This window comes from Amblyomma americanum, chromosome 1 (assembly GCF_052857255.1).
Source record: "Amblyomma americanum isolate KBUSLIRL-KWMA chromosome 1, ASM5285725v1, whole genome shotgun sequence".
Lineage (NCBI taxonomy): Eukaryota > Metazoa > Arthropoda > Arachnida > Ixodida > Ixodidae > Amblyomma > Amblyomma americanum.
In genome coordinates this window covers 154,365,479-154,389,956 of record NC_135497.1, presented here as the reverse complement: position 1 = coordinate 154,389,956, position 24,478 = coordinate 154,365,479, and the positions used below count along the sequence as shown (strand labels likewise).

At 43.8% G+C, this 24,478-nt stretch overlaps 1 protein-coding gene across 1 annotated transcript in view; it reads right to left on the bottom strand.

The window, feature by feature from the left end:
• Glg1 (Golgi apparatus protein 1) overlaps positions 1-23,771 on the bottom strand; it is a 71,296-nt gene extending 47,525 nt beyond the window's left edge. Inside the window, 8 exon segments of the mRNA XM_077647401.1 lie at positions 958-1,079; positions 2,169-2,395; positions 3,074-3,254; positions 6,013-6,258; positions 12,552-12,761; positions 13,047-13,133; positions 14,531-14,569; positions 23,396-23,771. Coding sequence (XP_077503527.1) covers positions 958-1,079; positions 2,169-2,395; positions 3,074-3,254; positions 6,013-6,258; positions 12,552-12,761; positions 13,047-13,133; positions 14,531-14,569; positions 23,396-23,731 — 1,448 coding nt within the window. The 5' untranslated portion in view covers positions 23,732-23,771.
• Positions 23,772-24,478: the final 707 nt, after the last annotated feature.

Below are 24,478 nucleotides of genomic sequence, written 5' to 3'. Positions count from 1 at the left end.
CCTCTGTGGTGTGGAGCACTCAAAAGGAGCACAGAAGTAAGCTCTCCTTCCTTCCTTACAGTTCCTCTATTGCAGTGCCATGATGTAATGCTGCAGCCGACATTGAGTCATCAATGCCTATACTCAACTACACAACTGCTGGTGCCTCCCCTCGAGATAATGGTGATAGCAGGGGTGTCAAGGGCAATCAGCCTTTTTCACAAGATGTGGCGCCCTCTGGGGAGTGGCAAAAATTCGTCTGCTACTGGGTGAAAACAGATGCAGGCACAATCTGCTACCAGATAGAAACAAGCGCAGGTGGGAGACGCTACCCGGTTCCATGAGGAGCCGACTGCCACTGTGAAGTGGCATGTGAGTGCTTGACAGCTGCCACCATCTGTCGCATGCACTTGTAACTAACATAACTTGCGCATAAGCAGTAGGAGCTGGTGGTTTTCTTTTCAACCAGTGCAGCTGGGAGAGAGGAGGCGCGCATGCCCAGAGTGGCCTTGTGAAAAAGACGGATAACACGTGCCATGATAAGCAGTGCAATGTCCCTAGAAGCACAAGTCAAAGGTAAATGAAAAAAAGAATCCAAGTTGAAGGAAAAGGCAAGAGCTAAATAGTGTACATTTCATTTCACCACTTGCACTTTGTGTTTAGAAAAAAATCTTCCGGGATGGCATTGCTCATAAGATGACATACAGGCTACAGTGTGTCTCATGATCAAGAATGGAGTAGCTTAGGCCCCTTTAATAATGTTCTCCAGTTTTACATAGGTGTAGCTCGGCCATCTCAAGGGCACCATCATGATAAAGCCAGTTTTAAGTATTGTGGTGCTTGGTGCTCAATGCCAATACTTAGGCCCTTACATAAGCTTTGGATGAAGTTATGTCCTAGCACAGTTTTTTCCTGAGTATTTGCATGGAATGAGAATAATTAAGAGAGGGGTGCCACACAAAACTGGTTGCTTATTACCTGCCCCGACCAGGCTTGACATCCTGGCACAGATGTGACGCAGTTGACTGGCAGGCTTCTTGAAGAACAGGATCCACACGCCAATCTTCCCCAGCAGCAGAAACCTTCAGCACATGCTCAACCTGGCTCCACAGATGTGATGACCAAAAAGAATAGGTTCACTTGTGCATCAAGTCAGTGTATGGTAAACAGAAGGAATATTCACACAATTTACAAACCCTGCTTTCACACTCTCAGCATGCATCAAATGGCAAAATCTCAAGATAGCAAACACACAGGTTCACCTTCCGTTAGGCAATATAAAATCCTCAATGCTTTCCTTCGCTCTGTTCTCAACATGCTTCAGTAAACAAACGTGCTACCTGATAATGATTACTGATAATTTCTACCGTAAAAGATGACTGAGCTGCACACTTGCACTTAAAAAGTATTGCTGCTCCAAATTATTCCTTGTACATGTACAGGGTGTGTCAAAAGTTCCTAGCCTGTAGGGTTTGACTTTCAGAAGTATATTCTCGTACTTAAAAATACCTATAGCCGCCGCGGTGGCTGAGTGGTTATGGCGCTCGGCTGCTGGCCCGAAAGACGTGCGTTCGATCCCGGCCGCGGCGGTCGAATTTCGATGGAGGCGAAATTCTAGAGGCCCGTGTACTGTGCGATGTCAGTGCACGTTAAAGAACCCCAGATGGTCGAAATTCCCGGAGTCCTTCACTACGGCGTCTCTCATAGCCTCAGTCGCTTTGGGATGTTAAACCCTCATAAACCATTAACTTAAAAATACCTATAAAGGTATCAAGGGTTTTGCAGGTGAGAATGATACTGCTCCTGCACCCTATGGACATTTTGAGGTTCGAGGGTGTCATAAATGCCCCCCTGCACAGCTCAAAAGCAGATCCAATGGCCTCAAAACTTCTGATGCACCCTGTACCTAGTGATCTGCAACACAGCAGCAACACAAACAAACACTGCAAAAATGTATGCAAGAAAGTAGAGCTTTGGCTGAAGCTTGTTTCCAGCAATTAAATGAAGCAACAGAACTTTTTTTTTTTTTTCAGTTCTGGTGCAAGATAGCAGAATTCCCGCCATACAGTACAACATCTGTTCTGAACTTTTTTATCACCATTTAGCACATGTAAGCGTGTCACTTCTCATTTACTGAGATGCTTAAGCATTCTACAACAGACAACCTGAATGCAAAACAAGCTGCTGACCTGTCGACGGCACTGGTCTGAGAGTCGTTGGCTGCCCTGAACTGAAGGTCGAGCATGTCTCATTAGACAGTGTAGAGTTTTGCCATTGGGCTCTAGGCGTCGCCGGCAGAAAGCTGCAATATCCTGCTCACACGAGGAGGCCAGGTCTGGAGTAAGTTGGAAGTTCTCCATAAGGAAGCGGCGGTGCTCCAGCATCTCCTGCTGGCATTCAGCTCCCACTGGATAGTCTGCAACAACCAAGCATTAGGTGGTCATAACATGGAATTACACTGTGATAATGTAACACGAGCAACAAGAAAGTATTCAAATCAGATATATGCTAGATACGAGTAGCACAATTTAGAGAACTAACATACCACACTGCAAGGTTATGACAAACTTAAACATTCATATTTCGTGGCAATAGCGCAAACAGGACAAGGGACCAAGACGAGTAGACACACACAGCGCTGACTCGTCTTGGTCCCTTGTCCTGTTTGCGCTATTGCCACGAAATATGAACCAACAAGCCCGAATTTCCACGTTGCTTAAACATTCATTTTTTGCTCACGCTAACCAAAATTACCTCCCTGACATATTAGAAACCAGGTTACAAATAGTAGTACCAAATAAGCTACAATGCTTGCAAAGAAGTCAGGCCAAAGGCAGACTTTCAGCCTAGCCTACATGGTATTATTTACCACAATGTGTGCCTATTGCAGAACCTAGGGGCACAAAACTTGTGCCCTAGTCATGCTCTTTAATGGAGGCCATATGCCAGACTACTTACATACAAATATTTCAGTGCGCACTAATGAGCCATGAAAATCAAAATTAATCAAGCACCCTATAATATCGGATTCCCAAGTCCAGTGCAGATTTGGCATGTAAAAAAAAAATGCTTAATCGATCATGCTTACACTAACCTTTGTGTATTGCATTTTCAAGGCAGAGGAGGATCTGGGCCAAGCGAAACTCTCGGCGAGTTGAGGTCTTTTCACGGCAACGGTATATACGGATGTCTTGTAGGCACGCTCCACTAAGACCCTGGCTCACCCGGAAGTCCTGCATTGTCAGCTGCTCCCTCTGGGCCAACTTCTCCCGACACTGCACATGACCAACATGACAGTGACATTCACGAAAAGGTGCTTGGTGGTTTGGTGAACTCTTGATTGATTTGATTGGACAACTCAGTGAACCATATGTCCCAATGTGAAGTCACCAACACCACTCATCTTCAAAGCAGCAGTTATTACATGCTTGCTGCACACAGTTGTAAGACACATCTGAAACTGTCAAATGCTCCATAAGGTGAATGGCTAGCAATCCAAAGTGCTGTCCCTGCCCTACCTTTTCTTTTTACATACACGGTGCACTAATATGCCAGTGAACAACTACTGTTGGTGCCATTTTTCTGAATTCTCAGTTGCAAGGTCTGAATGAACTGGAGCATGTGTAAACACTTATACAGTAGACTCGTCATAATTCAAACTCGGATAATTCATACTTTCGGTTAATTTAAACAAATTTTAAAATTTTGGTTGGCTGGCTATATTTCCGATACATTTTAAAGTTGCTTAATTCGTACCGTTTTTCTCTTAAATTCGGTTCATTCAAACTTTTTGTCTTGCTCCAACGCTCCCGGCAAACGAAAGGACAGCCACCGAGGTCTCATGCGTCAGGTTTTCAGTGAGCTGGAAATTCAGCCCCTCCAACTGGTTAACTCAGAAGCCGGCCAGAGAGAAACCGTGTCGATCAGAGTCACTCTGTCACCGCATGGTTTTGTCTTCTGGACGTGCGTCAGCGAGCCAAGCCCAGCTGCGAGCCAATTCGTACGCTAATTGACATGTCGCTGCTCTTTTTATTTCTTTTTAGAAAAAGATGTCACGCTGTTCCGGCGCAAATGTGCATTCACTCTGCTTCCGTCCATGTGGTCCTGTGTGTCGATAATGTGTGCCCATCATAGGCTGCTCATTGTGTGGTGAAGCCTCCTTACATAGGCACCACCGCTTGTGAGGAGGCTCCACCAATACTACACCACACCTGTGAAGAGGGCTGCGGAAGCCCTTACTATTTTAGAGCAGTTCTGCTTTGATATTCCCAACAGTTTGCATGCAGTACACCATGATGGAATTAAAAAAAATCATCACTGCCACACAGTTTCACTTAAAAGCAGCCGACTATTGCCATTTTTTTTTCAATTAAATTTGCTGCGATGCAAAACAGTTTCTGAAAGTTACTTTTCTTTTCCAGCGATTCTTCTATTCGACATTTGGATAATCGGGACCTTTTTTTCTGTAACTTTAGGCCTCAATGCGGTAACAAACACATCACTGCCTCTACACCATATTTTACGTTATGCTAAAGCTTTTAGCTACATTTGCAGAGAAAAATAGATCCAAAATAATTTCTGTGTGCTTAAGTTTTTTGATTTAGGGGGTTTAACGTCTCAAAGCGACTCAGGCTATGAGGGACACCGTAGTGAAGGGCTCCGTAAATTTCAACCACCTGGGGTATTTTACGGGGGCAGTGAAGAGCTCCGTAAATTTCCACCACCTGGGGTATTTTAATCTGCAATGACATCGCACAGCACACGGGCCTCTAGAATTTCGCCTCCATCAAAATTCCACCACCGTGGCCGGGATCGAACTCAAGTCTTTTGGGTCAGCAGCCGAGCGCCATAACCACTAAGCCACCACGGTGCCTTGTATGCATGAGTACCCGCAAAGCAAATCGCATTTGGTTTTCGATTAAGGTGCACTTCTGATAATTCAAACAAATACAGTAGAATCTCGGTGATACGAACATGGTTGATACGTATTTCGTGATGATATACGAATTCGTAAATTTCCCCGACTGGAGTGCATTGTGCACAAGGTGCGGAATTGCGGATGCTCCGAACTCTCTCCCAAGCCACATTGGATGATACAAACACGCGAGCCACGGTAGCACCCTAGAGCACTAAGCGCTGCCCACACATCGCCAATGTTGTGATCACTAATCGTGTAGTATGCACCGCGAGCAGTGAGCGGCAGTGCGCGGCCCTCACATCGCCGAGATCGTGATCGCTAATCGTGCGGTACGCACTGCGAGCAGTGAGCGGCAGTGTGCGACGCTCACATCGCCGAAATCACTATCGATAATCGCTCGGTACACACTGCGAGCAGTGAGCGGCGGTGCGTGGCCCTAACATCGCTGAAATCGCAATCGCTAATCGTTCGGTTTGCACCGCGAATAGCATGGCCGCACGGCCGTGAATAAATCCCGTCAGCCATAAATAGATCTGCGTGAATGCATTTTCTGTGCTTCTGCATATGAATTTTGTTCACTTGGATGACACAGAATTTCAGATATGAATTTTTTCGTGACCCCGTGAGATTCGTATCACTGACGTTCTACAGTATCTCTGTTCTCTTGAAGCCTGAATTAACAAGAGTCTACTGTATGCTCAAGTTTCTCCCTGTAGTTGCCTTTTACTTCCTCAGTTCAAAAAATACAACAGGGCTGCATTGTACACGTACTCAAGAATTGTACCTGCCTTCATATTAGCCACCAGTCACAAGGCACAAGAACAAAAAAGCAACGTAGTACAAGTACTTTGGTGTACTGAATAAGCTTAACATGGAACCTACCACTGCAGCTACCAATCATATCAAATACTCAGTTTTCCCTGCCACACAGCAAGCGAAACTGCAACTTGCATTTGAGGAATTTGTAAGATGACTGACTTGGGATTTTAAGTCATTTGCTGTATATTAACAGCACTTCATATATCCAAGCCTGGCACAACACAAGAGCCAGTGTCCACTTGACAACAGATTTTCGTTTGCCTTCGGTTCTCATGGCAAATGCAAGACTCACTCACCTGTTCACTCATTTCCCTGCTCGAACGATGGCGCAGAAGGCAACGATAGATTCGGCCTTCACCTGAGGCAACATGTGGGCACAAGCGATCTCTATCTTCCTGACATGCAAAAAAGAGCGGCCGATCCAGATGAAAGTCCTCCCCTTGGAGGCGGGCCAAATGCAGTAACTCGCGACGACAGTTGTCTTTAAGCTGGTTAATTACACGTGACAGGCACTCAAGTGTTGCTCCCTGTGAGTGGCGCTCCTGCAAATGAAAGCAAAGAAACAAAATAAATAAAAAAGACATCAATGAAAGGGCATAGTGCCTATGCAGAGAAAAATGCACTAAGCTTGATGGTGATGCTACATCCTAATCGCTGACATGTCAGCAAAGCCTTTTTTTTCTGGTAGAGGTGGACAGAAAAAAAAAGGCTATGTGACATGTCAGATTGGACATAACAGTAGAACATTCTTCTCTGCATAGTTTTATAGTTATATCAGATTTAGTTTTTCAGTTTCTCTGCTCAACGCTCTTCACCTCTCAGCACGAAGCTTCTATCAAAGGAACGCAGCAAGATGAAAAATTGAGCAAGCTGGAATGTGATGTGAGTGCGATGTGCATGATACAAAAAAAGAACACATGAATAAGTCCTAGTCCGCGCCTTTATATTTTAGTGTTTGGCTGTTCTGGGCTGTTTTCTCTTTGAAATATGGTGGAAATACCGTATAAACGCGTGTAAGGGCAACACTTTTTTTTCCACAATCGAGGGCCAATTTTCGGGGTGCGGCCCATACACGCAATGTGCAATTTTTTTTCTTTTTAAGTAAAAACACACCAATAGGAATTAGTGGCACTTATTCTACGTTCAATCGTCACTAACAGAGTGTCCCGACTCCAAGCTGGTGCTATGCTCTGGTGCGTGCTCATCCCTCAAGAAGTCGTACAGCATGTCCGTTGTCAAAGCATAGCCGTTGTTCCGCACTTCCATCACATAACGGAGCAGCTTTTCTTCCAGTTCGGGAAGCTTGCATGGCTTGCCTCAGAAAGCGCGCTTTTTGCAGCTTGTGTTACTCAATGCATCCTTTTGGTTGCACCATCGCCAGACGCTATTCTCGGCCCTGTCGAATTTCCTGCCCGCCGCACGCTCGCCGTGTTCCACCGCAAGCTCCCAGCCATGTAGTTATTGAGGTGCTGCCCATCGTGCAAAACTTAAAACGCTCGGCGCCAATGCCGATATGGATAATCCACGACGATGACGATGACCCGCGGCCTCGGGCGCTATTTGTGGGCGGCACCTGGAAGCTCCTGTGCATATGCGTGGCCTCCGCGATCAAGCAAATCGTTGCTCGCAGCCGGAGCGGATCGTGGAGGCCACGGCGCATGCACGGCTATTCCCGCATGGCCACGGCTATTCCCGCATGGGTCATGGAAAGTTTGGGTGCGGCCCTTACAGGGATCTTTTTTTTTTAATATTTCCTTCGAGAAAACAATGTGTGGCCCGTACATGAGTGCGGCCCTCACAGGCGTTTGTACAGTATCTTAAAACCTGACAGGGTAGACTGGCCATGTAAAAAATACAGCACTGAGTCATTACAGCATTACTTTTGTCAGCAACCTCAATACTACCAGTACTATAGTGGTTTGGCACGCAGTACACGAATGCAAGTTGGAGCTGATATGCCAAATGTGTACTCCTAAAAGAAAGTATAATTTCTTGTAACCTCTCCAGGGTACAATGTGTGCAACCTATGTGTCCACTGCAAGCCAGTACTGCATGCAAGCACTATGATAAAATGTGCATGGGCCAAGGAAAAGCACATCAGCACGTCTCAACCCACTTTTCGATGCTTCTGCAATGGTACGAATACACGCCAGTTCCACAAGTTCAGTCAAACGCCTCTACTACGAAATGACCAGTTGAACAAAGAAGTCAGCTAGCCCTGGCCAGTTGCCTATTCTAATAATGTGTTTTGGATGCCACTACAACAGAGACTATTACAACAAATTTGCCTATTTAATGAAATGTTCACGCATTCCAGACCATGTACTCGTGATGTTATAATGAACACGCATGCAAGACATAATAGTTCCTTCGGTAATGAGTTCATGCCAGCAAAGCGCGACTATTCAAGTGCCACGAGGTGCCGCAGTGTCACAAAGTAAAAGCAGCCCACGCTGACATCATCCCCAAAAATATCACTCTTCTCCATGTGCCAAGCGAAGGCCACATCCTGCAATCAGGGTTGTGGTGAAAAGCACCATCTGGCACCACAGCGAGCAGGCCATGTGCGAGCATGCGCATTGCAAATTCCTCCTAATTTCATTGCTCGCCAGAACAGAACATGCATATCCAGTCGTCGCGGTTCTCTTTTCGCATCATGCGCTTTAGCCGCATGGAGGTTGCATACCGACAGACTGCGACTGGCGTTCGGTTTGAATGGGATTTGCGGCGATGCCTAATCCTAAGTAGTTGTCTCTGGCACACCAAAGACACATGGAGAGGACACAAACATGTGGAAATTACAGGAAGCAACAGCAACAACACAGCTGGTGAAGAGCGTGCAAGGGCCACACAGCAGCCCTTCGCCTAAATCTCGCATGCAAACAGCGGGGATGAGCTGGTCATAGATCTGAGAGTGGTAATGACCAGTGAAGTCGCAGAAACATTTGACACTCTGCAATTGTTTCTTGTATCACTACAAGACCTTCTGACACCGTACGCCGTTGGGCTTGAAAACATTAGGTTAGTGGTATTTGCATATTCTGTGAGGCGCACCGTAAAAAAAAAAATTACTGGCTTCTTCCAATAATTATATGGTGTACCCTCCGGCAATAAACCTTCGTTTCCGTCAAAATTACCTCACAATGAAGCGATGTTGCGGTCCCACCCCTTTCGTTTTATGCCATGAGCCAAGCACCGGCTACGCCACCTGTCATTGCTTTTGCGAAGCACCAATCCCACGACTTTGGGCTCAGTAGCCATGTCCAGGGGTTTTTGAGCAGGTGCACAATGCTTGAATGCATTTCGGGGACTCTATCCACGCTTAGACCGGTTGAACGGGGCGTGCCGCATGCTCTGTTTACACTAGCGATGTCGGTGGTGAAACGCCAAAGCTACCAAGCCACCACCAAGGCGGGTAATTTTCGCAGGCTTGTTAGCCCACTCACAAAACAATGTTAGTCCCTAAGTCTATAACAAAAAGAGCGAGATCTCTAGCTATAGAACTTTGTTAATGAGAAGAAATCGATAATCAAGAGCCCAGCCAACATGCGGATCAAATTTCTCACCATGTAGTCCAGTGCTCCCAAATCACAGCTGCTGACAGGTGTCAGGCGAAAATCAGCCACTCGGTATATTGCTGCTTTTTTTTCAACCAAGAAGTACCGAGTGACAAAGGCTCGAGCCTACATTACCCCGACAATGTCACTCGTAGTGCTGTAGTTAGGAGTTCGAAAAGTTACCATCTAAAACTGTATATTTCGAAGTGCAACGTCTAATTACCATGATTTTTTTTTCAATACTGTGTCTTATTGCTAGTGTGGCAATGAAATTAAAACAAACGCCAATAACTGGCCGGGTAACAGTGGTGCCATAGAATTTTATCAAGCATCAGATAGTTTTCTCAAAACTCTTGAGGAACTGCGCCGAAAGGTTCGGTTTCTGCATTAGTGTGGTAATTTACTGGCACGCATTCAATTGCTATCAGCAAGCGTAACATGCGGGTATGCATAATCGGCGCTCCGTGGCGCATGGCTGCTGGGCTATAAGAAGGACAAGTATCCGACAGGGGCTTGTAGCATGTAGCATATAAGTGCTGTTGGGAGTTTGAAAACAAGTAACTGAAGTCAACTGTATTTCGTAGTCGGGCGTCATTGGTCTTGCCACAAGCACTTAATGCACACGCGCATTGGGCTCGCCATACTGCAGCGGCGTCAAAGATGCACCCACTCTCGCTGAGCTCTGATCCATCTCTACCTCTTATCTTTGCATTTATAAAAATATCCTTCACTAGAAAACACAAAAAGGAAAACCTCAGCCCCATAACTCGAGTCACTGTCGTCATGACAAGCCGGCAACGTGGTCGGCAAACTCGTACCAGAAGAGGGAGCGCGGCCAGCGAACCCCCTCACTGTTTTCAGAACCGACCACAAGGGGGATATCAGTGGCGCCTATACAGGCAGCGCTCATGGCTTATAGAAGCATTTGACTACAGATAACAGAGGGCAAACCGGTTTCTTATGTTGAGAGAGACAACTGCTCACTGACGGCAATGGGTGTGGGATGTGGTGGTTCAGTCTCTCTTGTCTTACAAAGACCAAGCTGACTGCTTCGATTAGTCCTTGGCAACGTGGCTCTCAGCTAGTACAAAACAGCTGCCAACAAAGTAAGCCTCCTTTCGTAATTTTGTTTGCAACGAGAATATTTCGCTACCTTACGCCCGTGTTTTTAACATTAAGATGATGAACATCACTAACACACTAACCCACTTTGCTGTTATCCAATTCCACACAAAAACCACTGCAGCTGAGACTAGTAGCTCCAAAGGTTAGGAACATGGGGTAGCGATCAAGATATGATAATACATAGATGGCTTGAAAGCTGGGCCACATACAGTATGCCCCATGATGCAAGTTCCACACTCAATTAGTCACTTTAATTACTTTATGTGCACACTGTTCAATCATGTGCTCAACCACCAAAACACACTTTGTTCCTCCACAGTGAAGGTATTGTAATTCCTATTAAGTGCTCTGGCTACACAAATAAGTAAGCCATGCATAGCACATGACACAGCTGCCGCAGATTTCGAAGTGCCTGAATAAAAATCAGTGAACTGGCACCTCTCTTAGCGATATTGAATGTGCTATGCAATTAATAAATGTTGATGTTTCCCTTTCTAATTTTTCTTAAAGTGAGGTGAGAGGTTGCAGTTTTCAAATCTCGTGGTGCATAAACAAATACTACTAGTTTCACATACATTTCCAGCACATTTGTTAAAATGGAGATTTAGTGTTCCATGTGAATATCATGTTTTTTTAATGTTATAATCAGTGTATGTATGTATGAGTGTATAAGCATGTACAAGTGCATTTATGAGTATTTTTGTAGCATTCTATGCATATGAGTGTACATAATGAGAATTTTTTCCATTGTATAAAGGCTGTTCATTTATTTGTCACGAGGAGGCACTCTGATTTTTATCTTTTTTTTTCTGTACGCAGTGTTTCTAGCTTGACTGCCCAGGACGCTCACAAGCCAACTTTGATTACGTAAGTGGGCTGGAAATGACTAAAATACTGATGAATAAAGCATTATTATTATTATTATTATTATTATTATTATTATTATTATTATTATTATTATTATTATTATTAAAATATATGAAGTTCTTTCTGCAACTATATTTACGACAAGAGAGTGTGGCTCGAATAGCAATGGCCACTTACAGTACAGCTAAACAGTGGCCATGTCATGCGTGAGGTTTGCTTAAAGGGACTATGCAATAAATTAATTGAGATTACGTAAAGCAGACGAGAGATAGGCATTTGATCACTCGTCACCCCAGTGCAAGAATTTTTGAGCTAGCATCAATAACAACGAAGATATAGACGATTAAAAATTGCGCTCCTCCTCTCCCCCCTCAACTCGTACACGAGGAGCACCAGAAAAAAATAAAGAGAACAGCTCTGGGACTGGGCCCCGCCTTTGAATACGTCATCAGATGACGTTCGCTTTGCAACTTCCGGCTGTCGCTCCTAGCCCCCCAGCAGCAGCGTCGGCGGCGTGGCGGCATCTCTCCGGTCTCTTCTCCTTCCTGGATTGCAGCGCGCGTCGGCTTTCTTTGCTTGTCATCTGTGGTAATTAGCAGTAATAAACCCGGACCTCGAGGTGTGACTGCTCGCTTTTACGGCCGCGATGGGCATCGAGCCCTATGCGTGCGCACGAAGAGCCGTGCGAGTGGCTCTGGATCTCCGGACAGAAGGAGGCGGCAGAGGAAAATTGAAACCATATGCGCGAAGGCAATGCCCTGGCTCGCTTGCCAGACAGGGTCACGCGGCGGCACGAGCAGACGATTTTCACGGCTACCGGAAGTGTGCCCGTGACGTCGTGGCTGCCGTGGCTCCAGCGAATGAGACCGTGTGGTGGCCTGGCGATGTCATGGTACAGTGACGTCTTTGTTCCATGATTTTAGTTCCAAAATCGGTCACTACGAGTACACCAATCGGCCCGCGAATTTTGAAAAACACGGTTTTTAAAAGTTCATAATAAATTGCCGGCTCATTTCCGAAGACTCATACTTTGTGTGAATGCTTCCTAGCATCATTTCTAAGCATTGAAAACATTTACAAGTGACTTTTTATTCGTTGCATAGTCCCTTTAAGAGCACGAGAACAGCACACTTGTCGAAGAAGTCACACTCACTCATAGCCTCTACTCCACTGCTGTGAACAAGTTGTGGCATGGTTTATAGGCAAGCTGCAGAATACAAATTAAATATGGCAGAAAACAAAGTAAATCTCCATATTCCAGCAGATAAAAGAGAGTTCATGCTTACATCAGAGCTCTTTGGTATTCGACCACAAGTGAAGCGATCAATGTCCGGGCCACAGGCATCCGTGAATTTGTATACAAGCCGGTAATCTGAAAACACCACTGACTGCATGCGCTCTAAGAAGGTGTGGCATTCTGGTTCTGTTGCATTCTCACTGTGATCCATGAGGCAGGCCAAAAGCTTCCCCTTTTCTCCTGGTACGCACTGAGGAAACTGCCCGGAGAAAAATGGAGAAAATTTGCAGATAAATATACTTATGCCAAAACACAACCAGAGAGAAGCACCTTGATACTTATGACCACAACTCAAATAACATAGGAAAATGTGATCATAAGCATACACCATATCTGGGATGATAGCACAATAAATGTGAAGCATCCTAACCATGGTAAAAGAATCACAGCAATAAATTATTCATCATTACAAGGGGCGCCATTACAGTTGGGTAGCACCCTATATAAGTATGCCAATAAGCTGAAAACAAGGCAGGTGTCGCACCATTTCCATCAGTCGTGGGCAGAACTTTGATGCTGCGTCATTAAAACGGTTGTCTTGAGTAATATCACGGCGATATTTCCAGAGCAACTGAAATAAAATACGAAAATAAATTTAGTAATTAGACTAACACAAGACCATTATTCAAGCATATCAAAGCTATAAGCTTAGTCAATGGAAAAATGTAAACAGCAGATTCACATCAGCAACTAAGGCAGCCAAAATACTAGCAACAAAACATGTGCAGATCTGAAAACCATTTCCAATGCTGCTCCTAAGCACATGCACGGATAAAATGTGTATTTCTACCCCAAACAGAGAAACTCTTTATACACATGGGCAGAATTATACTATACAACAGAGCCAGATACAGCATACCTTAATAATGACTACCTCTGGCCACTTTAAAAACATATCTGCAGAGATGATGCCTGCCTTTATAGAGCAAAAATGTAATTACACCTCTCAGTCCTACAAGAAACTTGTGAGCAAAGGCTTTGCTATCAAATGTATCAAATGCCCAATGATAAAGAGAGATCAGGCAACAAAATGCCTGCACACTTCATTCCTCATGGTATCAGGAAATAAAAATCAAGTCTGCAGTGGATGTGGATAATACTTGGCTTAGACACAAGGGCCCTACAAGGAAAGTAAGCCATTCTTAATCCCTGGTATGCCGTGATTCTCCCTCTAGATTCATTGATATCTGATGGAGCCCCTTTCACCAGAGCTGCACAGCCCTCAGCCAATTTCCAAACACAATGAAAAGTTGGAAAAAAAAAAAACTACCATCGAAATAAGCAAAAAATACCCTGAATTCTACACACTGGTTTGTCTGTGCTAGTTAGTATCATGTGCCAAAAATGGATAACAAATAATAGCAACCATGGGCAGAACACGTACTGTCGGGGACAAAAGTCTCCAGGACACGTCATTAGGAACCGAAGCTGGGTAAAAAACTTTTGCAGATTTTTATACTACAAGCAAGGTTTACAGACAAAGGCTAAACTCAAATGCAGCTTATAAGCTGGGTTTCAATAAGCACAAGTGTTTCCATGAGGTGTGTTCCATCAAGGAGAAGAAAAAAATGGGAGGTAAGGGGCTTCTGAAAGGCAAGAGCTGCAAGGGCCCCAGAAACATATTCAAGGGCCCCACGGGCTCAAAGGGCCACTGACATAGATGCAAAGAGAAAAATAGAACTAAGCACTGCTGAGGCAAAGACAAGTTTCACAAAACTGACCAAAAAAATACACGTCAACTGTTTTTTATGGCTGAGTGGGACCGAGAGTACAATCCCATGTCACGTCAGACTGGTGCAGCAAGTTGTGTGTGTCAACAAGTAGTCAGTCAAACTTGTGTACACTAAAGAAATACTAGCAATAAACTTCAGAAGCATAATGCATCAAGTGCAAAGAATACAAAAACAACTCGGAAACAAAATTATGCGGCAGGATAACGTGACACATGAGAGGAACAAGAGAACTTACATGATGGCAGGCCTCGGAGAGCCCTTCATCTTCTTTCCTCTGTTAGAGAATCCCCAAAAGAAATGTACAGTTAAGAATGTTATAGATGGAAAACAGGAGAGATACAGACTGAGGCCATGTGAACGACCTTCCAAAGCACCCCTTACATCCACAATGCTCAAAGTGTCAACAAAAAGACAAAACTAAACTAGGGGCTTTATACAGAAAAGGCCAACCAAGAAACAGAACATCATTTGATACAAATTAAATGCATCGAAGGTGTTTTTGTCCACTCAAAAAAAAAGCAATACTTATCACCAAATTTACTACAAGAGAAGTGCTAGGAGTATTAAATTCATTACCCAATGCACAAGCGAGCGAAATTCGCAGCACTTGAAGTTGGCACGGCTACAGAACAGGCCGCCATAAAATAATACAGTAAACATATGTGCCATTGGGAAAACAGGAAAACATGAAGATTTAATGGGAATTACTGTTTATCTTCATACTTTGTATTTAAATACTTTTGTTCCAGGTTTTATATTTTTCAAAATTAGAAAGAGGGGCGAGGGGTAAAAATCAGTGTTATCTTTTAACTGAAAAACACAGGAATTAGGTTTTGCGCTGTTCCACTGTTACAGGTTCCTTGGGGTTATTTTAACATTTAGAGAAAATGAACCATACGGATTCATTTTGCTTCAGGGCATAAAATATTTAAATTCTTAAATTCTACACAGAAACTATGCAATTTAGGTGACAGCAAGGAAAAACTGACTAGCACACACATATGCTTTTTTTTATTTCATAACCTTTCTTTACTTTCCTTATTACTAGCAGTCATAGCATTTAACTCTTGACCTGCTAAACCACTTCATGTATACTGAGAAAACGTGAATAGTGAAATACACAACTACTTAACAGCACCATCAGATAACAAGGGGTAATGCATGACAGTGATGTAAAACCTGTATTCTGAGGTCTCACTTTTGATGTGAATGGTTCAATCTCATTTGCAGTGAAGCCTTACGTTGAGTGACTAAAAACAGGTTAAAATTGGGTGACAAGTGACAAAGAATAAACTTTGAAGTCCTTTCGGAAACAGGGTTACGATAGCTGCTGGTTTCTAAAGCAGTACCTCAGTTCAGCTCTGCGCACTGACAAAATACAATTTGGAAAGGTACTTTGTGGATAGAAATTGGGTTTGGTGCAACATTGACAGGACTTGCTCAGGGTGCAGAAATCAGTAGAAACTGAGTGTTGTTACCTGAAAACAAATGGCCCTATTAATATTTCCTTGAAGAAAGCTAGTTAAAAAACCAGAGATGAGAAAACAACAAACAAAAGGTCTATTATTCACTAGCATTCATATTCAATATTCTTGTGCCAAAAATGAAAGCACAGTTCTGCAACTTGAAAATAAAAAAATTACTATTTTCACTATTGCTTAAGGTTATTCTTGAATGATGGAGGTTACTTATCTTGAATGATGGACAAAATCTTACAATATACTTGAAAAGGTGTCTTCAACAATATTCTAGGACTAGGGTTTTTATGTATAGAAATTTATGCAATTTAATAATACTTGACACCTGAATAAAAAAAAAAGTTGACACTTGTTTACACTTATAAGCTGTCCACTTGGCAGCTAGCTAGCAACTTGTTTTGTAGTCATTTCAACTAGTATATTAAAACTAACTGTCTATCCTGAGGCCGACATATTTCAAATGTTTTTCACGTCACTAACAGGCATAACATATAAAATGAAGACACCAAATCACATTTCATCGGCAAACCCTTTCAACTTTACTGCACAGGGTTTATGTGCACAAAATGTTAACATGCCTTTTCTATCACAGTTAATTATGCCACATTGTTGCAATACTAGTATAATTCTGTTTTTTCTATTAAAAAAAAAGAAAGCTGCAACAAAAAATATTTGGGGTACAGATTGTACTCGTAGATGTCATCTGCCATACAAATACTGACCTACCTTCTCTCATTTAAAAGGGAGCAAAATCACACAATAATGAATGGAATGCTATCGTACATGGTAAAGTGAAAACAATTCTGTATCCCTCCTCTTGAGCTTCAGTGCTCTAAGCTGATTTTGCTTGCCCAATTTGATCGGATCCTGTCACTGAGCAGGTGAGCTCCACCGCCAAACTACCTGCTTAACATCCAACTCGATCCCTGAATTATAGCAAGAAGATATCAATGCTATCTCTCATCAACTATTTTAGATAACGACAAAATCCTTAGCCTTCTTTATTTGTTTATGTGATCAATGCTTCGAGGCTTTCTTTTGCATGTACCTATAGCATGCCCAATGTACTGCCTAAAGACCTTTGCACTGAGAGATCCCTGGGTGTCGCCTTTCTGCTTGTTGGGTTGTTGTGTGCACTTGGCACTAGCACGGTGGAAGTGGCAGCTAAGCCAATTTGCAACAGCCCAGAGAGGAGGCGTTTCAACATCCTCCTTGCCCTAGAAAGGTTCTATAGACAAGCGTCATGTTTATAAACAAAGGTGGTTCTGTGGTCGGCAGCAAAGCGGGGCGTAGGAAAAATGCAGCACGCCTACACTGCGCTAAGCGACACAGCCTTCGAAACAAACTGGCGTATGCGAATATTTCAAAGCGTGCGTGTCGCTTGTGGTTAGAAACACTTTTGTTGATGCTCGGAGAGTAGTTCTGCATTTTTTCAGCCTGTTCACCAGACGGAATTAGTAGGCGGAGTGCTGCATCGGGTGTTTCTCCGCTCCTAGTTGGCAACAAGTAACAGCACAGCGCTACGGCGGGTGAAAGCACGATATATGGGGAGGAACTAACCATCCACAGTTCTCAACTTATGGGCCGATAAAGCATATCCGATTGCTAGTGTAAGATAGGGCAACGTGATGCACGATGCGAATCAGCTTACTCACACGACGAACCTTGTAATGTGCTTCCTATTTTCACCAAGCCGTTTCACTCCGGAGACCTTGGAAATTAATGAACACTATAGCTGCTCTGAATAAGGCAAATGCGATCCAAGAGCTCCACGAGTACATGCATAGACGTTTTCCTCAAGTTCCAAACGAAATTTATATTCACTATGCTCAGCTATAAAATTTGGTTCTTCTTTTAGAATTTATTCATGTGTGCTCATTCTGCTTGGTCTGAGTGGCTTTCGACGCGGAATTTGCTGTATTCGCCAGGTTCTGATCGGCCTACAATGTGAAAATTCAAATAATTTGGGAAATAACACTGAGCAGCTTTGTCAAGACCCTAGCGTCGTTGGACCGGTGTTTAAAGGACACACTTGTTGAAATTCGCGAAAAAAAAAAAAGTTGTGTATGCTATTACCAGAGTACGGTGCTTCCTCAAGCGCAGCACGGCGTGAATGCTGAAGGCGACTGGCGGCAGCTTTTTGTCTTTTTTTTTGCGCGGAGTGATGTTCAGGACGTTGTCCGGGTGATAAGCATTTGAAAATGGCCCCCTGCATTCAACTTACAATCCCAAGCACACGGAATATCGTGCCTAAACTTCCGCTGCGAGCACGACAGATTGAGAACGAGTTGCAGGCGTTTATTGATTTTTGCACTGTTCATCACACGACCGAACAGCAACGATGCGAAGTCAGAGGCATGAACCAACTTATCAGGTTTGAATGCAGAAACGCAATGTAATAACCCAAGGGCGAAAGGAGCTCGGCATAATAACCCACGAGCTCGGTGGTAATAATTAGCCATGAAGCCGATCCATCGCCGAACTTGTCTTGCTCCTCGGCCCGTGCCCATCGCTTTTGCGCCTGACTGCAATAAACTCGTGGAAACTTATGCCGCTTCCTTTCTTCTGCATTGCAGCTCAACCAACCGCACCACAATTTGTCGGCACGCCGTGAATTGTGCCCAAAAACACGCAAGCATGGCCACCCAATGTGGAAGGTCCCGCTTTTTGCTGACACAACAAAAGTCACTGCTGACACCAGCGCCGCCGCATCTCTGACTTCACGGCCTGACGCTTGACTGTAGGACACACCTGAAAGCCGCCTGGTGGTTGTTTTGGAAAGCATGCTTGGGACAGCAGTTGCCACCATTCATTCGTCCCTACAAGGATGGCTGACATTCACGGCAGCAATTTTAAGTTTTTTCCAGTCTCTGCCTATTTCTTACGCTCCATAATGAAGTAAGCAAGGTGTGCCCTTGTGAAAAGTGCGCATGATCGTGATGCTGCAGCCATCAAGGAGAACCCGATCTAATATGTGCCATATGCCCCCTGCAGACAAGCGGAAAATAGTCAGCTACAACGTGAAGCCTAGCTCCACTGAGTTTGCTTCAAAGATTGATTGTTCACTTCAGCAGTTATCTTTAGTCACTTTTTTGTTTTCATATCACCTGTGCATGGCAAGAGCCTTTCATGTATGCATAATGCCATACCTCACGCCAATGCAAACTGTTATGCCACCTGCCTCAGCGTTGCGCAGGGATCCCTCCCTAATATACTGCTTCATAAGTAGAATTCACTGAACTTATCTTTTAGAATGCACACTTTTGCTAGAAGATCATGACAGAATCAGCTACTTCGGCATACAACAAGGTGCATTTGTACACACTGTGCCGCACGTACGGTCATAAATGAATAAAATGCAGAATATATTGACTATGAAGCTGCCATATTATTATGGCTGCCTCATAGTCAATATATTCCATGCTGGATAAAGCGTAATTGCTTTGGTAAATGGCCATATATATATATAGTAAAAATACTCTCAACAAGCCTCACGCAGTGCTAAATGCAGGTATCGCCGTTTGGAGCACCGCATTCCATTTGCTGACCCTGTATCCCACACCAATACAGCGTGCTTTTTTACTTTGCACACAAAAACTTTGAAAAGTGCCTTGAAAAGGGCCAGAAAAAAATGACTGGTGGTTTAGCATTGCTAAGCACAAAATATTGTGCGGAAGCAGTTTTTTGCAGGTGGACACCACTGCCACATACCTGAAACGTGATTGAGGTGCTGTGCAAGACTGCGCATGATTCTTTAATGTTAATGTCAAAGACTTTAAATTCTCTCCAAACCACACATCGACCATCTACCTCTCTGCTTCCACGCTGCCATTTTCAAATGCCAGAAAATTTATTCCTTGTCTTTCAAATATTCCCTTACACCCAAGAGAAATGAAATGGTGACTCACACATGCTGCTACCATCGGCCAATAAGCACGAGTTTATTGCAATATTTTAGAGAAGTGCAATTCTACCTAGGCTGCCCACAGAAGTCCTCCATAACACCGCCATACTGGAATACTTGAGGGACCCTCTCTAGGCAGCGAAAATCGCCAATACAGAAGTGTGGCTTATTCCATAATGATTTCAAGGTAAAGGGCTGTTTATAAAAGGCTGCGACTTATATAAGGTTAGCTTATAGACAGAAAATACATATATCATAATTATGGTACCAACGTGGCATTATCCTATTCCAGCTTGCAAAATGGGGTACTGGAATTATTCTATTCTTCTAACTCCCCAGAGCACCGAATGGAGGCTAATTCCAATTCCTGAAATGATGAAAGTCCCATAAATTTATTCAAATATGGCACACAGGTCCAAACTGTGGAATGACGAAAAGTGACTACTTTTTGTTAAAATTGTATGACCCTTAGGTGTATTAATTATTCAAATGTGATGAGTGCACAAATGATTAGGGAAAATTAATATGTCACATTTACTTTCTTCTGGCATAAGATGAAGCAAGCTTCATCTGTATAAATGCAATGTCGCAAGCGAAAGCCTGGAAGCCATGAGAGTGCCATCCAAAATGCATGGCAGTGCATTTTGACACACCATTTGTAAGGTGCATGATGAATACTTAGCCACAATGCTTAAACAGAGCAGCGAGCATCGTTTGTCTGGCATACTGCATTACTCACTGTGTAAGCACACACGACGTGCCACAATGGATATGGAAGCGACACCATGCATCTACCCCACTGAGCACATGTGCACTGAATCAAAGTGAGCAAAACAGCAAATTAGAAAGGTATGCACACAGGTTACACAGATCTAGGTCCCATAGCCACAATGTCAGACAGTGCTGCAATGAATATTGGCTACCACTCTCATGGTAATAGAACTTCAGCTAGCAACAGTACCGATGCCTGTACACAATACTTATTTCACCTCTCGCACTAATTATACACAACCCCCAACAGCCCTAAGTATAATTTCACTGAGAAATTTTTTGCAACCTATCTTTTTATTTGCTGCAAAGGGTTACATCAGCAAAAACCTTTGTGAACAGCATGATTAGTTTACCTGTGTCCAAACTTATATCTTTTATCCAACTATCTCGCCATTCGGAAATGTAGAAAAACGCAGGCGTTCTCACTGAGGGGTAAAGAAAACAGTCTGATCTGTAATGTAGACTGTATGGGCAAATTTTCTTTGAAGCTGAATATCTTCATACGGTAGTCTTTTTATTGTTAGCTTCCGCATAACTTCTTTAAAAATAACTACAGTAGGATACAACTTAAAAAAACAGCAGTTGTTAACCTTGGGCCACGGTCTGCAGCGTGCTGTACCGCTACGCTTGCCAGTCACAAAAGTAAACGAAATCAGCTTTTTAACGTTTGACTTTATTAAACAAGCCACGTATCAGAAGTTTAGAGCTCATAACTTTTTTTCTGCTGATTAGTTTCTTGTTTAGGTGACAAGAGAAGTTTTAACAACGGACTACTTTTTTGTCGTGGAGGAATTTTGTGTGCCGGTCCTTAAAGTGGGCGGAGCTTCACTGCAGACTTAAGTTGTATCCGACTATAATGGTCTAAACATTTAGCACATGCTCCGGTTCCCTAAACATCTTTTTAATTTGTAAATGTAGAAACCAGGCAAATAAGAACCAAGAACCAGAAATTTTATGCATTTCGTATTTTTTCATGCACCTTCATGTTGAGCTGCACCCCAGTAACCCCACAAAACTACTTACAAGCACTTGTGTTCGGTATACATGATTCCATGTAGGATGTACAAAATTCGCTTTAAAAATTTTTGTTATGATGAAGCACACAGCTGGCTTGGGAGAGCAGACTGTATTCTATTTCTAGCATTTCTGTTTTTTTAGCTCATTCACGAGTTAAATCCATAACCAAACTTTTCTTGGTGACCAGTGCCTTCATGACTACATATGAGCAATTGCTGGAAAAAAGCATGCTATGCAGTTATGCAACTTAAGAGATGAATGTGTCACAGCTGTCTACAACAGTGCATAGTGCTTGGCCCACCAGGTATCCATGCGAAAACCTTGAATGCATGCCTCGAGGCTTATGACATAGCACAGAGAAAATAAAATAGCTCTTTACCATACTGAATCCCTTTTATTGAATTTTTTGCATGATACTGCTGAGTTCAAGATCCATGCTACTTTAGCACAAGCTTAATACAAAATAAAATGCATTCCAGTGTTCAGTGAATGCCTGTTGAGAAAAGAGCCCATTTCACTCCCATTACGTTAAAAGCAAAACAGGCCCAGGCCATTTCATTCCCATTCATAATTCTACTGCTGAAGCTGCAACCACCATGCCGTACCAACATCATTTGGGGCAGACAAGAAAGAATGATGCTGAAACCACTCCGACCCTAACGTAACAACTCCACAAACCTACTGAAAATTAAAAAAGTCAGTCCAAATAATGCATGCAAAAAATTGTTGCATAGCTACTATGCCCCATTCTTTGCAGATGAATATACTAGCATTATTATGTGTTTGTGCTTTAAATAAGCCATCAGCTAGCTCCAACTTTCCACTACATTACTGTACTGTAGGAATAAGCCTACGTTTGTTGAACTCACTGACACAAAAGAACAGCAGTCCAAAGTTCAACAAATGGCAGGCATGGTCCGAGTTCATTATGTAACTGCACAATTTCGACAAGCATAGTTCAACCTAACCTACACCTTAAATGATGCCCAAAATTATTCCTTACGGGCACCCATTACAAGAAGAAAAACAAACTAGGCGCAGGACACAGCAAACAGCCAGTATTTGGATTTAGTGGGGACTACTTTATAATCATTGAGTACGGTCATTTGAGCAGGGCATGAGAATTGAGTATGGACTCAGACATGGGGTTCACCAGCTATATCATTAAAGAAAATAACGTCGCCGTGATATCTATGAAGAGCCATTTGTGATTTTTAAACACATTCACTTTCCCTTAATTGTTCTGATATGGCAGGAAAAAAAAAAAAACGCAGCCGCCGCGGTCGGGTTCGAACCCGACCGCGGCGGCTGCGTTTTTATGGAGGAAATACGCTAAGGCGCCCGTGTGCTGTGCGATGTCAGTGCACGTTAAAGATCCCCAGGTGGTCGAAATAATTCCGGAGCCCTCCACTACGGCACCTCTTCTTCCTTTCTTCTTTCACTCCCTCCTTTATCCCTTCCCTTACGGCGCGGTTCAGGTGTCCAACGATATATGAGACAGATACTGCGCCATTTCCTTTCCCCAAAAACCAATTATTATTATTATTATTAGTCAGTACACGCACTACGCCGCAACACTTTAAATAACAAAGGGTAACTCTCATAGCCGTTATGGGCGTTTCTCTTTAGGTCAGTCAATATGTCAAAACTTACAAAGCGTACGCAATGTGCAATCGTACACTGCAGAGCAAATACGGAGCCTATTCACGAGCCTATTCACGAGTGACACGGGTTGAATAACACCGTACCAGTCGCGGAATATGCTTGCACGCAGCAGTACCGCTGCCGTGCTTTTCTGTGGGTAGCCACGCAACATTTACCGCACAAAAAACACTGTGAAACACTTCGACAGCTCAAGGTGCAAGAGGGCGGGTTACGTCACGCTCCTCAAACAGTTCAAGTGGCAGCGTCTAGGATCAAAACCACTTACATGGGCGTTCTGAACGCATTCCAAGACATTAAAATTGTTCGTCAATTGGCTGGGAGAGCACAGAAGCTTCAGTTCACTAGCGCACGTAGGATCATCAGCAAGCTTCACAATTGTTGGCGGCTCAACACGCCTTACTTTGCTGTCGGCATTGCCAGCCACGTTATTGTCCTGACTATTTCGCGCCGCAGCGGCGTTTAAGCAATACGCAAAAGGCGCTTGCTGAAGCAGAACAAAGGCAAATAAAACTGCGGACAGACAACACCACGACGAGTTCCACCGCCAGCACGACATGGTACAACGCGGCGTCACCGAACCACGATCGTCCCTAGACGCCATGATAGTTGTTGACAGACGTATTCATACCGCCGCCGCAGCCTGCTTCAGACGCAACCCGCAAGCGGCGCACGCGAACGTGCGAACCACCAGGCGTGGCGCTACGCGCGAGCGGCTTGAGCGGCTGGGTACCTTGCGCAGCGCGCGCGCTTCAAAGCCCTCTAGCGCAAGCTAAAATTTAAGACAGAACTGCAGCGCAAGAACCGCTTCACATTAGGAAGACACACAGTGAGACGAACGCTGCACTCGCAACTGGTTTATTGCAATAAGGCATGCTAAATATAAGAGCTGCGTCGCACATGTGGTCTGTACATCACAATTGAAGCAGCGCTTATGTAGTTATTTCCGCTTTACTTGCTTGATATGATGAAAGCATTTTTTAATTGGACCTAAAATTGGTGGTCAGTCTCTGAGCTTCCAGAACTTGAAACAGGACTAACGGTGCTAGCGCACGAGAACTCATGGTTAACCCCAAGCGAAACCGTCCGCGATTATTTTTGCTTGCAAGATCTACGCCTTAATCAAACGCCGAGTGTCAGTTACCTACCATGTCTGCTAGAAATTTGGTTCATAAAATCAGGCGCGCGATTACGCGGTCGCAGGTCTTACCAGGGACAGAAATAAACCAAGAGATGTTGATGTTATTTGGAGAGCAGCACAACTTTTTCTTTTTTAGCACATAGTACAATGCAAGGCGGATTGAGCGATAATTCAGACAACGGTGGTTAAGGTGCTGCTTTATTTTCATGG